Below are 19383 nucleotides of genomic sequence, written 5' to 3'. Positions count from 1 at the left end.
CTGACTGACGAGGGAGAGGACCTCGTGGAGCCGGGCCCCGGGCACGTCAAATCCCTGAGCAGAAACCAGGCGCCTAGCCCTAGTGCAGATCTGCGCCTGCGCTAAAAGCACTGCTCCCGTGAGCCTTCGCGGCCACGTCTCTTCCTGTCCAAGAGGCCCCAGTCATTGTATTCAGTGGACCTGAAAGGCATGTGCAACAAAGCGTGATGGGAAATAGATTCTGGAAGCAAGAACAGGCGGAAGCCTCGCTAGGAAATACGGTCCACGAGGGTGTGCGGGTCACAACCTGGCACCGAGAGACAAGAAAAGGCTTTGGCCAGTAACGAGCCCGGAGATTTCTGGGAAATGGAGTCCGGTGGGGCAGGGAGGCATGTGCGCATGACCGGAAGTGGCGCTATTCAGGCGCCGTCCCCTTTGGAGCGAGAGGCGGGTCTGCGGCAGCAGTTTCTGAGCTCACGCTGGTGGCGGGAGCCGGGAGCTTTCTCGCGTAGGTGGCAGCGCCTTTTTCACGTGGTGTTCTGCCTGAGACCGAGGCAGGTGCGCCACGGGCTCCCCAGCCGAGGCCTGGCTGTGGCTGGGGAGACAGTGAAAGACCCGGCTGGACAGGCCGGACCGGGCTCAGCACCGCAGGCTCAGACCCGGCCTTTAAGCGGACAAGCCTGAGAGAAGAGCCCAGAGCGGGGCTGGCGCTCAGAAAACTGCTGGGAAGCGGTGGCGCGAGGTGGGACCCAAATGCTGGAGGAAGGAGGTGAGACGGAGTGGTGGAGCGGTTTGTGGCTTCTAGCTTGTCCGCTAACAGTGCTGTGTGACCCAGGTCAGAATTCGGCGGTCATCCTTTCCACAAGTGGTTGGGGGACGATCCTTTTTGTGGAATAAAGAATTCCAGGGTCAGAAAAGTTTGAGGAGCTCAGCCCTGGATCATTTCTGAGTGTCCTGTCCCTTACTCCGATCTGTTGATGGACCCATGGCATTAGAAAGTAGAGAGAAATGGGCCCTGGGAAAGAAAATGGGACTTACTCAGGGCCTCCTCTATTGCTTCTGATCTTCCAGCCCTCTTGAAGCATCAGGGATGTTCGGAATGGGAGCCCGTTGGCTTCACCTCATATTGAGGATGGGTTCAACCCAGTTGGATTGTGAAATCGTGGAGGATACTGGAGATTTAGAATCAGAAGGCTAGGATTCCTGTTTAAGCTCTGGGGTACCAGCCAGCTTTCTTAGCCTGTGTTTCTTCATGGAGGAAAAGGTAAAACAACGTTAACTACCTCGTTCACCTCTAAGAACTGTAAGCATCATCTAAAATGACGCTTTTGAAAGCACCTTTTTAAACTGAGATATCATTTACATGCATTCACTTTTAAAGTGTACAATTAAGTAGCTTTTAGTATATTTACAAAGTTATGCAACCATCACCATTTTTTTTTTTGGCTGCGGCATGCAGGATCTTAGTTCCCCAACCAGGGGTCCAACCCATGCCCCCTGCACGGGTCTTAACCACTAGACCACCGGGGAAGTCCATCACCATTATTTAATTCCAGAACATTTTCATCACCCCAGAAAGAAACTGGTATTACTCCACATTTTCCCTTCCTCCTAGTTGCTGGCAACCATTAATCAATTCAATACTTTCTGTCCTCATGAATTTGCCTATTCTGGACATTTCATGAAAATAGAATCATACAGTATATGTGTCTGGGTTCTTTCACTTAGCATAACGTTTCAAGGTTCATCCATGTTGTAACATGAAGGAATCTACGTTTTATGGCTGAATAATATTCCATTACATGGATTATACCATGCTACATTTATCTCTTCCTCAGTTGTTGGACATTTGGGTGGTTTCCAGTTTGGGCTATTATGAATAATCCCATAAACATGCATGCACAAGTTTTTGTGTGGATGTGTTTTCATTTTTCTAGGGTTTATATATACTTAGGAGAGGAATTATTGTATAACTCTGGTAACTTTGGTAACTCTGTTTAACTTTCTCAGGAACTGCCAGACTTGTGTTCCACAGTGGCTGCACCATTTTACATTCCCAGTAGTAATGTATGAGGATTTCAGTTTCTCTACATACTCATCAACACTTGTTTTTTTTCCATCTTTTTAATTTTAGCCATCTTGGTGTGAAGTGGTATCTCATAATGGTTTGATATGCATTTCTCCAATGACTGATGATGTTGAGCATCTTTTCATATACTTAATAGCTGTTTGTATCTTACTTAGAGAAATACCTATTCAAATCCATTGCCCTTTTTTTTTTTTTTTTTTTTTTTTGTGGTACGCGGGCGTCTCACCGTTGTGGCTTGTCCCGTTGCGGAGCACAGGCTCCAGACGCGCAGGCTCAGCGGCCATGGCTCACGGGCCTAGCCGCTCCGCGGCATGTGGGATCTTCCAGGACCGGGGCACGAACCTGTGTCCCCTGCATCGGCAGGTGGACTCTAAACCGCTGCGCCACCAGGGAAGCCCCCATTGCCCATTTTTAAGTTGGGTTATTTGTCTTTCTTTGTTGAGTTTTTAATATAAAGAATTCTTTTTATATTTTGGATACTAGACCCTTAGAAGATATATGATTTGCAGATCTTTTCACTTTCTTGACAGTGTCCTTTAAAGCACAGAGTTTTTAATTTTTATGAAATCCAGTTTAGCTTTTCTTTTGTTGCATGTGCTTTTGGTATCATGTCTAAGAAACCCATTGCCTAATCAGAGGTCATAAAGATTTATATCTGTATTTTCTTCTAGAAGTTTTAGCTTTTACATTTAGGTCTTTGATCCATTTTGGGTTTTTATATATGGTGTGAGGTAGGAGTCCAGCTTCATTCTTTTGCATGTAGATATCCAGTTGTCCCATCTCTATTTTTTTGAAAAGAAATTTAATTTCTTGGCACTCTTGTTGAAAATCAGTTGTCCATAAATGTATGGATTTATTTCTGGATTCTCAGTTCTTCTCCATTGATCTATATGTCTATCCTTATATCAGTTCCACACTATTTTAATTACTGTTGCTTTGTAGAAAGTTTAGACCTTCTGTAATTTCCTTGAACAATGTTTGGTAATTTTCAATGTAATGTCTTTCACTTTTTTTTTCTTTTTTTTTTTTGAGATTTGATGATTTTTTATTAAAGAAAAGTATCTAAATGGAAGCAAAAGTAACAGTATCCATAAAAATATTTGTTCTGGGGGGCTTCCCTGGTGGCGCAGTGGTTGAGAGTCTGCCTGCCGATGCAGGGGACGCGGGTTCATGCCCCGGTCCGGGAAGATCCCACATGCCGCGGAACGGCTGGGCCCGTGAGCCATGGCCGCTGAGCCTGCACGTCCGGAGCCTGTGCTCCGCAACGGGAGAGGCCGCAACAGTGAGAGGCCCGCGTACCGCAAAAAAAAAAAAAAAATTTGTTCTGAAATATTTACACATTAAAAAAACCAAGAATTAGGATTGAGAATAACATCCATTTATGAGAAATTGCTCTGAGCTTAACAGATACTTCAGTGTCTGTAGGGAATGATTTTCTCAATTAAAGACATTGTGGTCTACAGAGAAAGGTCAACTAGAGGTGTCAACAATTTTAAATCTATTACATATAAAATGCAGTGTTGAGGATGATGTGTGAAATTTAATTTTAAAAATTAAAAAATAATAACATTTTGAAAAAACAACTTTAAGAAGAATACTAGTGACAAGAGATTAGAGGTAGATATGGCTAAGACAGTAAAGTAAATTAATCCATGTCAAAATAAGTATCCTACCTATGTTATTTATACTTTTTTGCTTATAACATCAGTAATCAAACTCTTGCAGTTCTTTTGTTCAGTTTATTCCTAGGTGTTTTGTTCTTTTAATGCTCTTGTAAATGGAATTTAAAATTTCATTTTTGGATTGTTCATTACTAGTGTATAGAGATACAGTTGGAGAACTGTTTATTCAATCCTTTGCCCATTTTTAATTGAGTTTTTTTTAATTGTATATTCATGTTGTATCCTGCAACCTTGCTGAACTTGTTTAGCTGTGATAGTTTTCTGTGGATTCCTTCGGATTTTCTGTATACAAAATCATGCCATTCACAAATACAGGTAGTTTAAATTCTTCCTTTCCAATCTGTATGCCTTTGGTTTGCTTGTTTGCTTGTTTTTGACTAATTGCTCTGGCTAGAACTTCCAGTATAATACTGGTTAGAAGTGGCAAAAGCAGACATCCTTGTCTTGTTCTTGATCTTAGGGGAAAAGCATCAGTCTTTAGCTCTGGGTTTTTTGTAAATGCCTCTTTATCAAGTTGAGGAAGTTCCCTTCTGTTCCTAGTTTATTGGATGTGTTTTATCATGAAAGGTATCAGATTCTGTAAAATGGCCTTCTTGGAGTTCACTGAGATGATCGTATGGGTTTTTTTTCCCCTTTATATTAATATAGTGTGTTATACAGATTGATTTTCATTTGTTGAACCAACCTTGCATTCCTGGGATGAATCCCACTTGGTCATTACCTCTTTTTTTGTTTAAGCAAATGTCTTAAATTTGCAGAGCCACTTTCTCCAAGGAACTTAATTGGTAATAGTTGTAAGCTGTATATTTACATGCTAAGCATTGTGTCAACTGCTTTGTCTGCATTTAAATCTTCACAGCAACTTTACATGGGATATTATCCTCATTTTACAGATGAGAAAAATGAGACTTAGAGAGGTTACATGATTTGTACACTGCTGGTAAGTGGTAGATCTGGAATACTTGAGAGTCTATTACACTCTAATGCCTCCCTATGTTTGAGTCAATTGATGGAACTTCTGAGGTAGGAAGGGAAATTGGAAAATTTCTGTCCCATTGCAGGTCTGTAAATTCAGCCTCAATGAGCCCTGGGACCTATAATGTCATTTGAACACTCTCTTCAGAGTGAAAATTTGAGACTTTCTAGCTTGGTGAGATGTAAATTTTATGCCTCATTGCTTTCTTTCTCATCCTCCAGAGCCACCTTCTCCAGATCCTGCCCTTCCCCAAGAGGAAGGCACAGAAGAGGAAGGAATGGCAGGTGGTCTCCTCACAGCTGGGCCCCAAGTAAGTTGGAAATTTACTCTGAAAGGCAGCCTCTTTTTTTTTTTTTATTTTAAATATTAAGGGTGTTTTTGGTTTTTAATTACAAAAGGAATTCATGTTCTCTGTAGAAAACCTGAAAAGTGTAGACAACATACCCCCCCAAAATTACACTTAATCCTACAAAGAAATAACACTTAACATTTTGATTTGTGTCCTTTTAGTCATATTCTTTTTTTTCTGTTTTCCCCAAATGGGTTTGTCCTGATTTGTAACCTTCTTTTTATTTACACTTAGTAGAATTTGATTAGTATTTCCCCAATTTCATTAAGAGTATTCTACAGAATTATTTCTAATAAATTCCATTTCATAGTCCTTCTGTGAAAGTAAGAACTGTCTTCTCCCTTTCTTTTTCTTGACTAGACTAGGAATTGGTCTGTTTTCATTTTTAGAACGCCTGCTCTTGGATTTCCTCATCAGTTCTACTCTTTATTAACAAAATTTTCTGTGTTAGTTTTTTTGCTTCTGCTTTCCTTAGATTTATTTTAAAATTCACTTTTCAAAATCTCTTGAGTTGAATCCCCTAATTCATTTTCTTCCTGTTTTGTTCATATATGTTGAATATTTTTGGTGGTGGGTCTTTATTTTTTTAGATATGGCAAAATTGTGACTTTGGTTTCTTGTCTGCACATTTAGCTGGGCTGTGCTCCATGCAGGCAAAGTTTGTGTCTCTTCTCCACACAAAACATCCAGGTATAGTGTGATTGCAGCTGTAGGATTTATGGCTCAACCTTATTAAATTACTCACTTCTTCCATACCTTTATTTTTTGGTTTGTTTTGTATTAACTCTGTTAACAACTAAGTTGTTTAACATCTCTTGTAGCTATATTTTAAATTTCTCCTTGTACTTCCTACAGTTTTTTCTTTATGAGTTATATATTTGTTATTTGGTTCATGACCCTTATATCTTCATAATGGATTTTACTCTCTTGATTATTATAAAATGACCCAAATGTTTTAAATATTCCATCGTTTTTTAAAATGACCCTCTTTGTCCCGTTTAGTGCATTTCTCAGTGTGAAGGATATATTGGAAGGACAGGTAAAATTAGAAATCAGGAAACTAGTTATGAATTGGGAAACGATGGTGGCTTAAAGCAAGGCAGTGGCAGGGGCATGGAGAGAAATGCATGAATTCTCATGATATTGAGGAGGAAGAATGACTATGCAGTTGACATGTGGGGAGCTGCAAGAAAGGGGAAGATAGCACCCAGTTGTCTGACATGGCCAACTAGGTGACTGGAGGTACCATTTCCTAAGCTGAAAATAGGCAAAGACCCCCTTGCCTCCGTGCCTTTGCTCCTGATGCCTCCGTTGCCTTGGACATCCTTCTCTTTCTCCATCTGAGGAACCTGCTCCTTGAAGGCCAGGTTGCCCTCCATCTATGATTCCTCCTCTGTTATCCTAGCAACTAATCTGTCCATCTCTTTGACACATTATTACAGGTGGTTGCATACATGCTGGCTCTCCTGCTGTACTGTGTGATGTCTGAGTAAGCAGGAATATTTATTAAATGTTCTGAAAACATTAATCATTCACATTTCTTTGCTAATTTGCAGCTGATTCCTTGTTGCATAAACTCACACATTCTAATTTTGTTTTTTCTATATTGGCGCTTTTAATTCCCAAGCACCTGTTAGTTCTGCCCAATTACTGCTCATATATATACATAGTTTCTTCTATTTATGTATAAAGTCTACTAGAGTTATAAAACATGTGAAGACAAGAGAAACTGTATTTTATTTATTTTTGTGCATCAATATCCAATATAGTGTTAGGCACATAAGAAGTGATCAATAAATGCTTTTCTGGAACTACCCTGAGTCTTTTCAAAGACCCTTTGTAGGCCTGCTAACCAACACACCCAAAGCTGCCAACCTCCCCACCCCCTCGTATTCTAAGGCCACTGGGCAAGAAGGAATATGCTTGTTGTTTCAGGGATCCACACCTTTCAACAGTGTGACTGTAGCTTTTACCCAGAAGGGATGGAGGCAGTTGGCCCCTACTCCAAGGGACAGGTTCAAGAAAGGGATGCCAGAAAAGTCCAGAAACCTGGTCCTACTGGGTAAGGAAACCATTTAAAATGCAGAATTTGTTCAGTTCTGAAAATGTTTTACTTCCAGTGTCGAGTGATCCTGAGTGGCTCTGCTGCACCAGAGGAATAGTGTTTGTTCCTCATTCCCTAGTGAAAGATCTCTGCATTCTGGTTTGGGAAATAGGCAGTTTCATTTTGTTCCCCCCAAGGCTGCACCTCCCCATTTTCTTATTTCCCAGGAAGGGTGGGGTAGCCTTCAGGCCAGTTCCTCCATAGTCACTAAGTTCCCAACTTCTTAAGTATCTGGCTTTATGGGCTTGCTTAGCTCCCTGGCTTGACCCCTCCTTGAGGCTGTTACTTTAGCTCTTTTCAGAAATGCTCTACTAAGACCTTGGCACCGTATATTTGTTGAATGAATGAAATGAACGACCCATTTCCACTCCCCTCAGTTCTGGGAGGCTATTTATACTTAGTACAGATCTCTAAACCCCACTTTTTTCCCCCTTAAATAGGACTTCCAGTCTCCCAGCCTGGTATGAACTCCCAGTTTGAACAAAGGGAAGGTTCATGGATGCTAGAGAGAGAAGGCCTAAGGAGTACCTGTCCAGGTAAGTGAGCAAGCACTAAGCCAGTCAGAGTCTCGGGAGCAAAAGCCCCTTTGAAACATGCGTTAGTGCATTTGAGTATTTTAACAACTGGTGAGGTAGCTATTATTATCCCTGTTTTATAGATGAGGAAAATAAAGCTGAGAAAGGCTAACTCACTGGTTCAGAGCCTCACAGCTAGAAAGTGGCGAGGCTGGGGTTTGAAGCAACAACAGTCAGACTCCAAAGCACTCTATTGCATGCTGTCTACTCAGTCTCCCAGGCTGGGAGGCATTTGGGAGCACTGGTGGTATTGCTGGCCTCTGGGAAATGAGAGTCATCTTTGCTGGCCTAGCACATTCCCTGCTTCGGGTTCACCTCACTGAGGATCTCAAGTACCCACCTTTAGCCGTGCTTCAGCTGTGACACCTACTGCTACTCCTCTCTCTGGCTAACCCTTTATTGGATTCGGCACCCACACCCTTTCTCTACCTCTTCATGGCCATGCTGGAATTTTCTGAAGGGCTGATACTAAGAAACTTAGGGAAAACGAGCAAGAGAAACCATAGTTTCTGCCTTTATCTCTTGCTACTCATCTAAGGCTGCTCACTCCACCCCCACCTTCATATTTCAGCCCTTGCAAATGTCTGACCTCTGGCAGGGCCTGTGGTTCCAGCCACTTCTGATATTTTGAAACTTAAAGCATCAGAGGTACAATGAACTTAACAACTTCAAAGCGACAAAATTTTAAATTTTTCTAAAAATGCGGTCTAATGCTTTATATCTTTTATGGTTGCTGTAGGACAATGAAAACAAAGCCTCTGGCTTACTTTGTGCACGGTTCATCTGAACTCTTCACATTTTATCCTCTTTCTAAGCAGCCTATCACATGTCACCTCAGCCCTTGTAACTCTGGGCACCACTCACACTTGCTGAAATACTTCCCTTTACCAGGAGCCTCACTGCCTGCTGCTTTCTTCTCCCAAACCCCCTGCTTCCCAGCACAGCATACTTGTTATGCAGGACCTTTAACCTGAATCCAGAGAACCCTGTGTGGAACTTTGGGAATTGAATAGAGTGTTCTGTGGCAATAACTGCATCTTTCTGGGAAAAGATTTCATCACAGTCTCAGAGGGGTTCAGGATCCTATAAAGGTTACTGAAAAAGATTCAAATCACCATGTCACTAGAAACAGAAATTGGGAAAAGGTGTTACCACAAAGCGTCTGTGCCCTGAGGTATTAGTGGAGAGTATTAGTGTGGAAGCAGCTTTGGATGTGGACCCATGAAAGACGCATCCAGGTCCTGGCTTGCTACATATTAACTACATGGATTCAGAGTAAACCACTAAATTGTGGTCATCTGTTTCTATATCTGAAAAAATGTAGATAACAAAACCTGTCTCACTCTTTGACAAACTTATTTGAAAAAAAGTTGTCGACAATGTAGGGTGGTATTAATTCTGTAATAGTGAAGTAGCTGGAGGAAAGTTTTAAATCTGGCTATTAGAGTAACTAAAACACTGCCCCTGTGATGTCGCACCTCTGCTCTGAGACCCACCGAGCATCCTGGGCATCGCTGTGCCTCCTGGGCTGGTTTCAGAGCTATTATTCCATCCCACCCCTCCCACCGTGACAGACCCAGGTCTTCGACCTGCCTTTGCCTCACTGCGTGGTACATGCCTGGCGTTGTTTTAGCTACTGGAGGTGCAACAGAGAACAAGATGTAGGCCCTGCTTACATCCTAGTGAGGAACGTAGATAAAGCAAGTAAACAAAATAACCGATACAATATTGGATGGTGATGAGTACTGTAAGAAAGGGGAATACGGGTGGGGTGTGGGCTCTCCTAGATCGGATGGACAGGGAAGACCACTTTGAGGAGGTGACACTGGAGCTGAGATCTGAAGGAAAAGAATGAGCCAGCCGTGTAAGTATCCGGAGGAGGAACATTCTGGGCCACACCACGTGTTGAGGCTTTGAGTTGGGAATAAGTTAGACTTGTGTTAGGATGAGAAGAGCCTACGACTCAGTAAACAAGAGGGAAGGTGCTGGGCAGGGGTCAGATCACGTAAGGCTTAGAGGCCATGGGAGGCGTTCAGGTTTTATTCAAATAGGAAGATAGGAAGCCATTGAGGGTTTTGAGCAGGGAAGGGATAATATTTGTGTTTGAAAAGATAACGTGTGGAGACTAGACTTTCAGTGTTCAAGACTAGAAGCAGGGAGATCAGTTAGGACATTCCAGTGAGAGGATGGTGGCAGCTGAGGAGGAGGATTCAGGACATACTTGGGTGTTAAAGCCAGCATGACTTGCTAGTGGACTGGATGTGAGGGAAAGAGACATTAAGGATGACCCTGGCCTGAGCAGTTGGGTAAATGGGAAGACTGATAAAGACACCTGGCTTGAAAGGGAAAATCAGCGGTTCTGTTTTGGGTATATTCAGTTTCGAACATAATTAGACCGTCTTATACAGGAGCCAGCACCCATGCCCCCTGTAGTGGAAGCGTAGAGTCCTAACCGCTGGACCACCAGGGAATTCCCCGCATAGTCTTCTTAATTGCTTTTTTCTCCCACTGCTTCTTTTGTTGTCGCTTTTCTTCTCCTTTCCATCTTTTACTCAGATAGATGGTCAGATTTTGAGAGCTGTAAGACCAAATACCAAGTAACATAGAGATACCCTCAACCCGAAACAGGGACTTCGGTGCTCTTAGTAGACTGGGCTTTGAATGCATGTGCAACTTAGAGGGAAACCTGCTTAATGGGAAACCATTTAATATGATTTACAAGGAAAAGGTCCAAGATAATAACAAGCACTCATATAACACTTGCTATTCCTCAGGTATCATTCTGGGTCCTTTGTGTTTTAGCTCATTTAGTCCTCTTAATAATTCTGGAAGAGAGCTACATTCACAAATAATAAATCCAAGGCATAGTAATTTGCTCAGAGTAACACAGCTAGTAAGAGGTTGAACCCAGATTTGAACCCAGGCAGTCTGGGTCAAGATTCTGTATAGAAATTCAAATAAAGCATACCTAAAACTAACCTGCTGTTTTCCTAAATAAGGTAGAAACAGGAAGAATCTTTTCAGGAAAATTTACCCTTGTGAAAAGAAGCTCCATAGCCTTCCCTAAAACTTCACTCCCTTAGCTATAAACCTCTATGAAGGAGACAGAGAGAGATGTCTGGGACCATTGGGTTCACTTAGTTTTAATACTTTGCAAATATTATACATTAATTCACACTTTAAGGTTTTCTCTTAAAATGAATGAGGTCCCAAAGGGGATTAAGAATCAGTAACTCTTTTTAAAAATATCACCCACCCCCATCCATATTATAAAAGCAATGTTATTCTTTTTAAAATAACTTTTTTTCTAATAAAAATAAGTTCATTTGAAGTTTAGAAAAGAATAAAAAAGAAAATCAAGATCTCCTGTCATCCCACCACACAGAGGTATTACCTTCAATCTTCGTATTACAAAAAGCAGCATTTTCTAAAATTAACAGTATGTAATTTTACATATTTCTTCTTTCACCTAACAGCATGTTGTTTATTTTTATCACTGCTTAGTCCTTGAAAGCAAGGTTTTTATAACTTTTATTATAAAAATAATAGTCACTGGAGAACATTAGAAAATACAGATAAGCATTGAAGAAAATAAAAACTACCCCTGCCTAATCCCACAAGCCAAAGACAACACAGCTTATCTTCACATTGTATAACTTGCCAGTGTTTTTTCAATAAATACCTTTCTACAAAAGGAATTATAATGTACAGATTTCAAACATGACATAACTGCTGAACAGTGTCCCTTGATTGGCTATACTTTAGTCATTTCTCGTTATTAAACATTTAGGTATTTGCTTTTTATTTGACAAATGATGCATTGTTGACAACTGATGTTAATGCAGGTGAAGTGGAATTCTGTGTCAGCATTTTAAGGACTCTTGACACATGCAGCCAGATTACTCTCCAGAAAGCCTGTACATTTATGCAGCTGCACCAGTGTGTGAGATATCCCAAATGCTGCACTCATAACAACACTCTAGAATTAACCTTTTTTTTTGAAATCTTGCTGATATGATAGGTGAAAACATTCATCCTGCTGGCATCAGTCATCAGCTTTTTTAAGTGAATTGTTCAAACCTGGTAATAGCAGGTTGCCCAAAACCACACCAAGAATTGTGACTAAGAAGACAGCTTAAGACAACCCAGTACTTGGCAAAAGCACAGGAGAGGAGTGTCAGAAAGAAAGGAGAGGAGTGCATCTGAGGCAGGTTCAGGATAAACTTCTGCTGTTTAGGAAAGGGAGCAAAGAGTGTTCATGTCTCTGAAAAGCTTTCTGATCATTGTGGTTATAACAGAAACATCCTGGGTGGAAGGGGGTGGAAGCATCGAACCTGTCCCACATAAGAGCTCAGCCAGACTCCTTCAGCCTTTTGTCTTTCGGTATCTTTTCTTTCACCAAAAGAATCTTTAAAATTGCTTTTGTAAATATTCTTCAGATTGGAAGATTGTATCTGAATCACCACCTGAACAAGACATTTCTGAAGAATCATTCCAAGACCCAAGTGTAGAGATGCCCTCTGGGGAGTCAGATCACAGGAACAGTGAACTGGGGAAGAGCTTCAATCTGAGACCAGTTCTTTCTCCACAGCAGAGAGTTCCTACAGAAGTGAGACCCCATAAATGTGAAACACACACAGAGAGCTTCAGGAAGAATTCAGATATAATTAAACCTCACAGAGCAAAGCCATACATATGTAATGAATGTGGCAAAGCCTTCAGTTACTGTTCTTCCCTTTCTCAGCACCAGAAGAGCCACACTGGGGAGAAGCCATATGAGTGCAATGAATGCAGGAAGGCCTTCAGCCAGAGCTCATCTCTTACTCAGCACCAGAGGATTCACACCGGAGAGAAACCTTATAAATGCAGTGAATGTGGAAGAGCCTTCAGCCAGAATGCAAACCTTACAAAACACCAGCGAACTCATACCGGAGAAAAGCCTTACAAATGTAGTGAGTGTGAGAAAGCCTTCAGTGACTGTTCAGCCCTTGTTCAGCATCAGAGAATTCATACTGGAGAGAAGCCTTATGAATGCAGTGACTGTGGGAAGGCCTTCCGCCACAGTGCAAATCTTACAAACCACCAGCGGACTCATACAGGGGAGAAGCCCTACAAGTGCAGCGAATGTGGAAAAGCCTTCAGCTACTGTGCGGCATTTATTCAGCACCAGAGAATCCATACAGGGGAGAAACCCTACAAATGTAATGCATGTGGGAAGGCCTTCAGCCAGAGTGCAAACCTCACAAACCACCAGAGGACTCACACTGGAGAGAAACCCTACAAGTGCAGTGAGTGCGGGAAGGCCTTCAGCCAAAGCACAAACCTTATAATCCACCAAAAGACCCACACTGGGGAGAAGCCTTATAAATGTAATGAATGTGGGAAATTCTTCAGTGAGAGCTCAGCCCTTATTCGACATCATATAATTCACACAGGAGAAAAACCCTATGAGTGCAATGAGTGTGGAAAGGCATTTAACCAGAGCTCATCCCTTAGTCAGCATCAGAAAATTCACACTGGTGTGAAACCTTATGAATGTAGTGAGTGTGGGAAGGCCTTCAGGTGTAGTTCAGCTTTCATTAGACATCAGAGACTCCATGCTGGAGAGTAACTGGGAACATAACCAAAGTGGATGGGGACCTGACAGGTAATTTGAAAGCATCTGGGGACATCTGACTTTAAGTCTAGCTCAGAGCCACATGCAAAAGCACCTTTAATAAATAGTCACTATTTTACATGTTGTTTCTGGAAGGTCTCAGGTGCTCTCTTCTTTCTCAACATCTTCTTAGACAACCCAACCCCAATTACACTGTTTTAAAGATTTACTTTTAATTCAGTGGTAAAAAGCACTCCAGAAACGATTTATAAAGAATGAGTGAAAGACTTCGTTCCTACTTATAAGGCCAGGTATTTTGGCAGTGGTGTGGTCGTAGTAGTCTCTGCTTGAATGAGGGCTGTTGCAACAGGAGAATCAAGAACATTAGCCGGGAACGAGTATTCCCCATAGTGGGGCCACTGAGGTTTAAGATTTGGGGGAGTGAATTCAAGTGAGGAAGGGGATTCTAGAGCCAGCTGTTACTAGAACGGGGCTGGGGGAGGGATGCTGAATCTAGACACAGCTGCACACAACCTGCACTTTCTGAGCTGCTCAAGTGCTCTATTCTAGTTACTGCTGTCAAGAAAAGACCGAGGAAGGACAGTGAGGTTGAGGGTGCAGGAAGAAGCTAATGAAATCCCTCAGCAAGGCACATACCTTTAAACGGAGTTCCTAAGGGAGGGAAGGCTAACAAACCTGGGGCAATGTGACGGCAGCCGTGCTTTCCCTGGCTCAGAGGAAGGCGAGTCATTTTTACTTTCCCCTCTTCCTGACAGCTGAGTATCTTTTAAATTAAGCTCTTTAGCCTGTTGGCCTGCTTTCTCCCTTGCACCCAACTGGTGTAGATCTCATCTCAGCACTTATAAACTGCTGTGAGCTTACTTGGTTTTTGGTTAGGTAAGCCTGATTTGAGACTCCCCATTACTGGTCTACTGTAAGGTAAGCTGGTTATACCCTCAGCCATCACCCAAGGCCTCTAGCTTTGATTCCTTGATGACTTGCCACGTGCCCTGGAATGTTCCTCATTCCAGCAATCTCAGGCAGTCCTTTCCACTAAAGCAGTTTTCCACCCCTGCTTGCACCTGTGATTAAAAACCACCTAAACCACCATGACCAAATGGGACAGCCAAGTGGCTAAATGGCAGGGAAGCGAAGTTCTTGGTGCCGTCATTCCCAACTCCCTTTCGGCTAGTGCCCAGAAGCCCCTTCCAGGTGGTACTTCAGGCTGCTCGGGTAGCTTTGTCTCAGTGTCCAGGTGTTTGAGGTTCATTCATTGCGTATCAAATAAGGTGAAAGTGAGTGATGAGCTCTAGAAACTCAAAAGGAACAGAACTAAGAAAAAGACAAGGGAGAGGCTTAGGAAAGGTGAAAGCATTCATTAGAAAATAGTCTGTGACTGGTTTAAAGCAAACCAGGGTAGGTCTAGGAACTGCTAATTAACTACAGAAGAGGACTCATATAAAGGTCAGGTTCTTTGGTTGTCCCATCAGTGGTTCTGAACCACAGCTGTACACTGGAATGGAGAGCAAAGCCTTGAATCATGGGCCCTGGGCCCAGAACCCACCAAATGATTAAACTGGTTTGGGATGAAGAGCTGCTTCCCTGGGTGTTTATTATGTTTAATTCCCCAAGTTTTCTTTCTGACCAAGAACTTTTTCTTGAGGAGCTCCATGAATGTGTCTCCAAAAAGCAGACTTCCTTTCTAGGTATCTTCTGAGCTAGTCCCATACAGGACAGAAATGTGTTGTCCACAGATTGCTGCTTCATCCCCAGATTCTGTCACCCTGGCCTCAATGACCACCATTTGACCACAAAGCCTAGGCTCCCCCAAGGAAGAGGCCACATCAGAAAGTCCACTGCTTGTCAAATAACCCTTTATTATTTTTCTTTGCAGTTCTTAACTCTGTGGAAAAGAAAAAAAAAAACCCTCTCAGTAATAGGACAAAAAAACCTTATCTCCCAACCCCACTATTGAGCACTTATAGAATTTTCCACCTTTTCCCCAAGGATACATTAGTTTCCCCTCCAGTTTTCACCCTAATTTTAAGCAAATCAATGCATAAGTCACTTACAGCTGGACATTCCACTGCACCACTGTTGATGTCATCTATGATGTCGTGAGGGTGGCGGCCATCAACATTGCAGCCCACAGACTGGGCGGTCCCCAGGATCTCTTTAATGGTTCCTATAATTAAGAAAAGGTAGAATCAGAGGGCCTGTCGTCCCTCACAATCCTCAGATACCAGTGGGGAAATACAGGCAAGGAGAGGAAAAACTTTTATGGAATACAGGAATAATCATCACTGCTCCCCTAATCCAAAATTCATAGCTCCATATATTTAAAAGCTCTGAATGCAAAAATGTCCACAGGTCCTATGATACCCAGATTCTTTCAAACCCAGAAAGACACCACACCCCAATTTCAGGTCTTACAGAATAAAGTCCCCTCTAAGTGGGAAAATGCCACTAAGTGAATACATCTTGCGTGACAATTAAGGTGGCCCCATACTGTTGTTCTTACCAGAGAGTTCTCTAGCTAAAGATCGATGCCGCATCTGTCGGGCAATGCTGACAATCTCATCAAAAGTGATGTTTCCACTGTGCTTAACTGCAGAAAATAAAAAACAGCAAAAGCTTTTTACCACCTGAGGCCAGAGCAGAGCAGACCAGTCAGTCCTCCCTCATCCATTTATAACCTGTTCCCATGCTTTCGGCACAGAGTCATCCACATGAAGAACAACCCTGTTTCCTAAGCTGGGGTTTAGTATCAGCTCACCACTGGATTGCACCAGCCAACAGAAAACTGGTCAGGTGCAGTGGCGGGTGGCTAGGGACAAAGTCAAGTCTTTGCTAACCTTAAGTGGAAGGGACTGTTTTGAAGAGGAGAAAAAACATACTGAAGTGACTGAGGTTGATTAAAGCTGTCCATAGGGTCTGTCATCCAGCTAAGAAGCTGCTCTTTCTTGATTACTGGTTATCGTAAGTTTCTTCACCCTGCCTGAACATGTCCCTCCTGCAAGTATTGAGTGGGATCTGTTCCACACCAGGGACTGGGGAGAGCCACATGGCACTTCTTGGCAGTGCCTAGCTCTGTAACAGCTTAACAAATACCCATGCCATCCCTAGGTTTCATTAAAGGGAGCACGTGCAGCTGTGTATCAAACACTGGGCACACAATACCACTCACATACCACCAGGGAAAAAGCCACTCACTGTTTTTCTGCTTCTTTCTGTCTCTTGGCGGTTCCTTGAGGGCTTTGATGATCAGGGCAGAGGCAGAAGGTACCACCTCAATCTGCAGAAGAGATTCTCAATGGGAATAACATACCCTACCCCACCCTCCAATGAGAACAACTAATACTACCATGCACCTTGGCTCTCAGAATCCATGGGGCCAGATGCCACATTTACTGTACATTCAGGTTAATTTTCACAACCTGAAACACGTCCTACCCCAGCAAACATAAGTGATTTACCCAGTGTCTCAAAAGTGAGAAGAGTTAATATCTGACCCATGCTCTCAAAAGCCTTCCCCACAGATAAAATTGCTCTTACCTCACCACTGGTGGCAGGTGACCATGTCAGCAAAAAACCTTCCTCCCAGCAATCCCTACCTCTGCCCTCCCTCAAACCAAGTACCTGGGCCTGTCGGTTCTGAATGGTCAGTTTCACTGTAATCCTCAGACCCTTCCAATCACCAGTTGCCTTGGCGATGTCATCACCAACTTTTTTTGGAGACTGCAGAAATAAAAGGTATATGATCACACCAGGCCCCACATGGAAGCAGTCTGGAAATCTGCCCAGTCCTCCTCACTTGGCAGCACAAGCAAGCTGTTTGAAACACGTTTAACTTTGCCTGCCCAATCGAGGCACGGCTATCACCATACTAAACTGGAAAACTGAGGCTGCAGGTTTAGTTGGTCCAGGGCTGTAAACTGCAGGTTCAAGGCCACAATGGGACCAGGGCCCTTATCTACCTACCCTCTCCTAAGGACCTATGTGGTAATTTTCAACTCTCTTACATCTGAATCACCGGGGGTCTCTTTAAAGACACCAGGTCCTTGTGTCTGACCAACCCTAGTCAATCTGTGGGGATGAGGTCTGGGCATTTGCCCCTTTACAATTCCCTAAACAGGAGAGAGGTCCAGTGAGTGCCAGCTGAGCTAAGGGACAAGGAAGAGTAATGAGGACACTGCTTAAGCAAAACCATGGTGGGAGAGCTTTTCAGACAGGAGACCACTGCTCAAGGAATAAAGGCCTGATTATATTCAAGAAAAAGGAAGTTCAGTAAAGAGTATAAAATGGAGGAAAAAGCAGGCAAATAAGTCTGATCCTAGGTAAAGCTAATCATATTAACCAGTAGGTTCAGAGCAGAGTTGTTTATACAAGCTACTGTAACATTCACCGAGATCTTCATGTCACACCCCATTTTATCTTCCCAGCCGCCATATGCCCATCTCCCTAGGAAACAGGCCAAGTAGGCAATGCAGTGTCACTAAGCCACTCTTGACTTCAAAAACCTCTTCTATCCCGTCTCTCAGGGACACAAAGAGCAGCAGCTAAGAGGCACTGGAAAGTTACAGGTTCAAGGTACCAGGTTCCATCTTTACCTACAACCTTTCTGTGACGGCTAGTGCCAGTTCAGGCCTAGCTAGGGATGGCAATCGCTCACTGTCAGGGGCACCTCAGACACAATCGTGTTTGCACAAGCCAAAGTCGAACTCTGCTCTCCGCATACAAAAAGCGCCCCTCCACAAGGATGACTTACCAGACCCAGGGGGCCGATCTTGGGGGCCAGGGCAGACGTGGCACCGACTTCCCCACCGGTGCACCTCAGGTACACTGAGAGAAAGAAAGGATCAGTGCCTCCGCAAGGGGAGCCCCCAAGTCACAGCCCTCCCAACGCATCTTTCCGGGCCTGGCCACACCACCTTCTGCCTCTTCTCAAAACAGCCCCAAGAGGGCTTCCCTGGTGGCGCAGTGGTTGAGAGTCCGCCTGCCGATGCAGGGGACATGGGTTCGTGCCCCGGTCCGGGAAGATCCCACATGCCGCAGAGCAGCTAGGCCCGTGAGTCATGGCTGCTGAGCCTGCGCGTCCGGAGCCTGTTCTCCGCAACGAGAAAGGCCACAACAGTGGGAGGCCCGCGTACGGCAAAAAAAAAAAAAAAAACCCACAGCCCCAAGAACCTCGGGGGGAGCGAGGCAGGACACCCCTCCCCGCAAGACGTGGACCGCTCCAAGCGCCACGTGGGACAGCGGCCTTCCGCTTGGCTACCGCTGCAGAGGCCCACACCACGCCGGCGTGGAGGAAGCCCCGGACGCCGGCCAACGCAGCCTAGGGGGACGTGCCCGGAGACAAACCTTACCCTAAGGGTGGGGGCTGCAAAGCCGCCCCCGGTCGTCCGGTCCTGCTCCCCCATCTACAGGTGGGGAAGCTGAGGCCCAGAAAGCGGGTCGGCCAGGACCACACAGCGCCCCGAACGCAGCACCAGAGGGCCAGCCTCTAGGGGGCAGCGGCTCTAAAACCCGCCGTGGGAAAGGCAATTGCGGCGGAGGCCGCAAGCCGGACGGAACGCGGGGAGGGATGCGCCATCCCGAAGCCCCGGCCACATCTAAAGCACGCACCGACTTTGATCTCGTTGGGGTCGAACTTAGGCGGCATGGTGGAGGCGGCTGGTGTCGGATGAACCCGGATTCGGGACGACCGAAGAAAGTTGCACCTTAGCCTCCTCCGAGCCGAATACCGAAAGACCGGAAGGTGGGGCACTTGCGCCAGTTAAAGTCCTGAAAGCGCGGATCTCGCGAGAACTGCCGTCTCCGCCCCATCTTGCAGCGACGCCCTTGGTGCCATATTGCTTGTGGGCAGACACCTAAGGCTGAAGGCTGGAGAAGGAGGCACCGCGGTGAGCTGCAGCTAGGGGTTCTGAAGCGGGGTTCGGGGCAGTTCTCCCGGGGGAGGCAGACAACAGAGCGCTGCTCCCGAGATCTCAGGCTCCGTTGCTGCCCATTCTCCCTGAGGGTCACCCCATAGTT

The 19383-nt window shown here is 44.3% G+C and overlaps 3 protein-coding genes and 1 non-coding gene across 8 annotated transcripts in view; 2 read left to right on the top strand and 2 right to left on the bottom strand.

Moving 5' to 3' along the window:
- The first annotated feature begins 416 nt into the window (after positions 1-416).
- Positions 417-14941, top strand: ZNF79 (zinc finger protein 79). 3 transcript variants are annotated; one of them, XM_060154310.1, is made up of 6 exons: positions 422-748; positions 1051-1243; positions 4948-5036; positions 7011-7137; positions 7620-7715; positions 12194-14941. In XM_060154310.1, exons 3-6 carry the CDS (start codon positions 5004-5006, stop codon positions 13363-13365), a joined length of 1428 nt encoding a protein of 475 aa, XP_060010293.1. In that variant the 5' UTR covers positions 422-748; positions 1051-1243; positions 4948-5003; the 3' UTR covers positions 13366-14941. The 3 variants fall into 3 exon arrangements, with proteins under 3 accessions (XP_060010294.1, XP_060010292.1, XP_060010293.1); XM_060154311.1 differs by lacking the exon at positions 1051-1243 and having other exon boundaries at positions 417-748; positions 12499-12635; XM_060154309.1 differs by lacking the exon at positions 1051-1243 and having other exon boundaries at positions 421-748.
- RPL12 (ribosomal protein L12) lies at positions 14712-19131 on the bottom strand. The gene is made up of 7 exons (XM_060154312.1): positions 18976-19131; positions 18119-18192; positions 16990-17088; positions 16564-16645; positions 15872-15958; positions 15423-15535; positions 14712-15253 (listed from the first exon to the last, which is right to left on the bottom strand). The coding sequence occupies exons 1-7, from the start codon at positions 19010-19012 to the stop codon at positions 15248-15250; spliced, it is 498 nt and encodes a 165-aa protein (XP_060010295.1). The 5' UTR covers positions 19013-19131; the 3' UTR covers positions 14712-15247.
- LOC132523956 (small nucleolar RNA SNORA65) lies at positions 16045-16174 on the bottom strand. Its single transcript, XR_009541723.1, has one exon. It is a non-coding gene; the product is annotated as a small nucleolar RNA SNORA65 (small nucleolar RNA).
- The window catches only part of LRSAM1 (leucine rich repeat and sterile alpha motif containing 1), a 46610-nt gene continuing 45040 nt past the window's right edge, over positions 17814-19383 (top strand). For 2 of the 3 annotated variants that reach the window (XM_060154304.1, XM_060154303.1), the window contains exon 1: positions 17814-19253. The gene's annotated coding sequence lies outside the window, so the exon portion shown is untranslated. The remainder of the gene's footprint in view (positions 19254-19383) is intronic. The other variant, XM_060154306.1, reaches the window with a different exon arrangement.

The sequence above is a fragment of the Lagenorhynchus albirostris genome, chromosome 7 (assembly GCF_949774975.1).
Source record: "Lagenorhynchus albirostris chromosome 7, mLagAlb1.1, whole genome shotgun sequence".
Taxonomy (NCBI): domain Eukaryota; kingdom Metazoa; phylum Chordata; class Mammalia; order Artiodactyla; family Delphinidae; genus Lagenorhynchus; species Lagenorhynchus albirostris.
Note: the sequence above shows the minus strand (reverse complement) of the source record. Positions and strands in the feature narration are given on the sequence as shown.

Coding starts and splice junctions, on each gene's coding strand:
- ZNF79 (XM_060154309.1), top strand. Junction 7,138..7,619: donor CAGAAACCTGGTCCTACTGG/GTAAGGAAACCA, acceptor CCCCTTAAATAG/GACTTCCAGTCTCCCAGCCT. Junction 7,716..12,193: donor CCTAAGGAGTACCTGTCCAG/GTAAGTGAGCAA, acceptor AATATTCTTCAG/ATTGGAAGATTGTATCTGAA.
- RPL12 (XM_060154312.1), bottom strand. CDS start 19,012: ATGCCGCCTAAGTTCGACCCCAACGAGATCAAAGTCG. Junction 18,193..18,975: donor CCCCAACGAGATCAAAGTCG/GTGCGTGCTTTA, acceptor TCTTTCTCTCAG/TGTACCTGAGGTGCACCGGT. Junction 17,089..18,118: donor AGATCGGCCCCCTGGGTCTG/GTAAGTCATCCT, acceptor TTATTTCTGCAG/TCTCCAAAAAAAGTTGGTGA.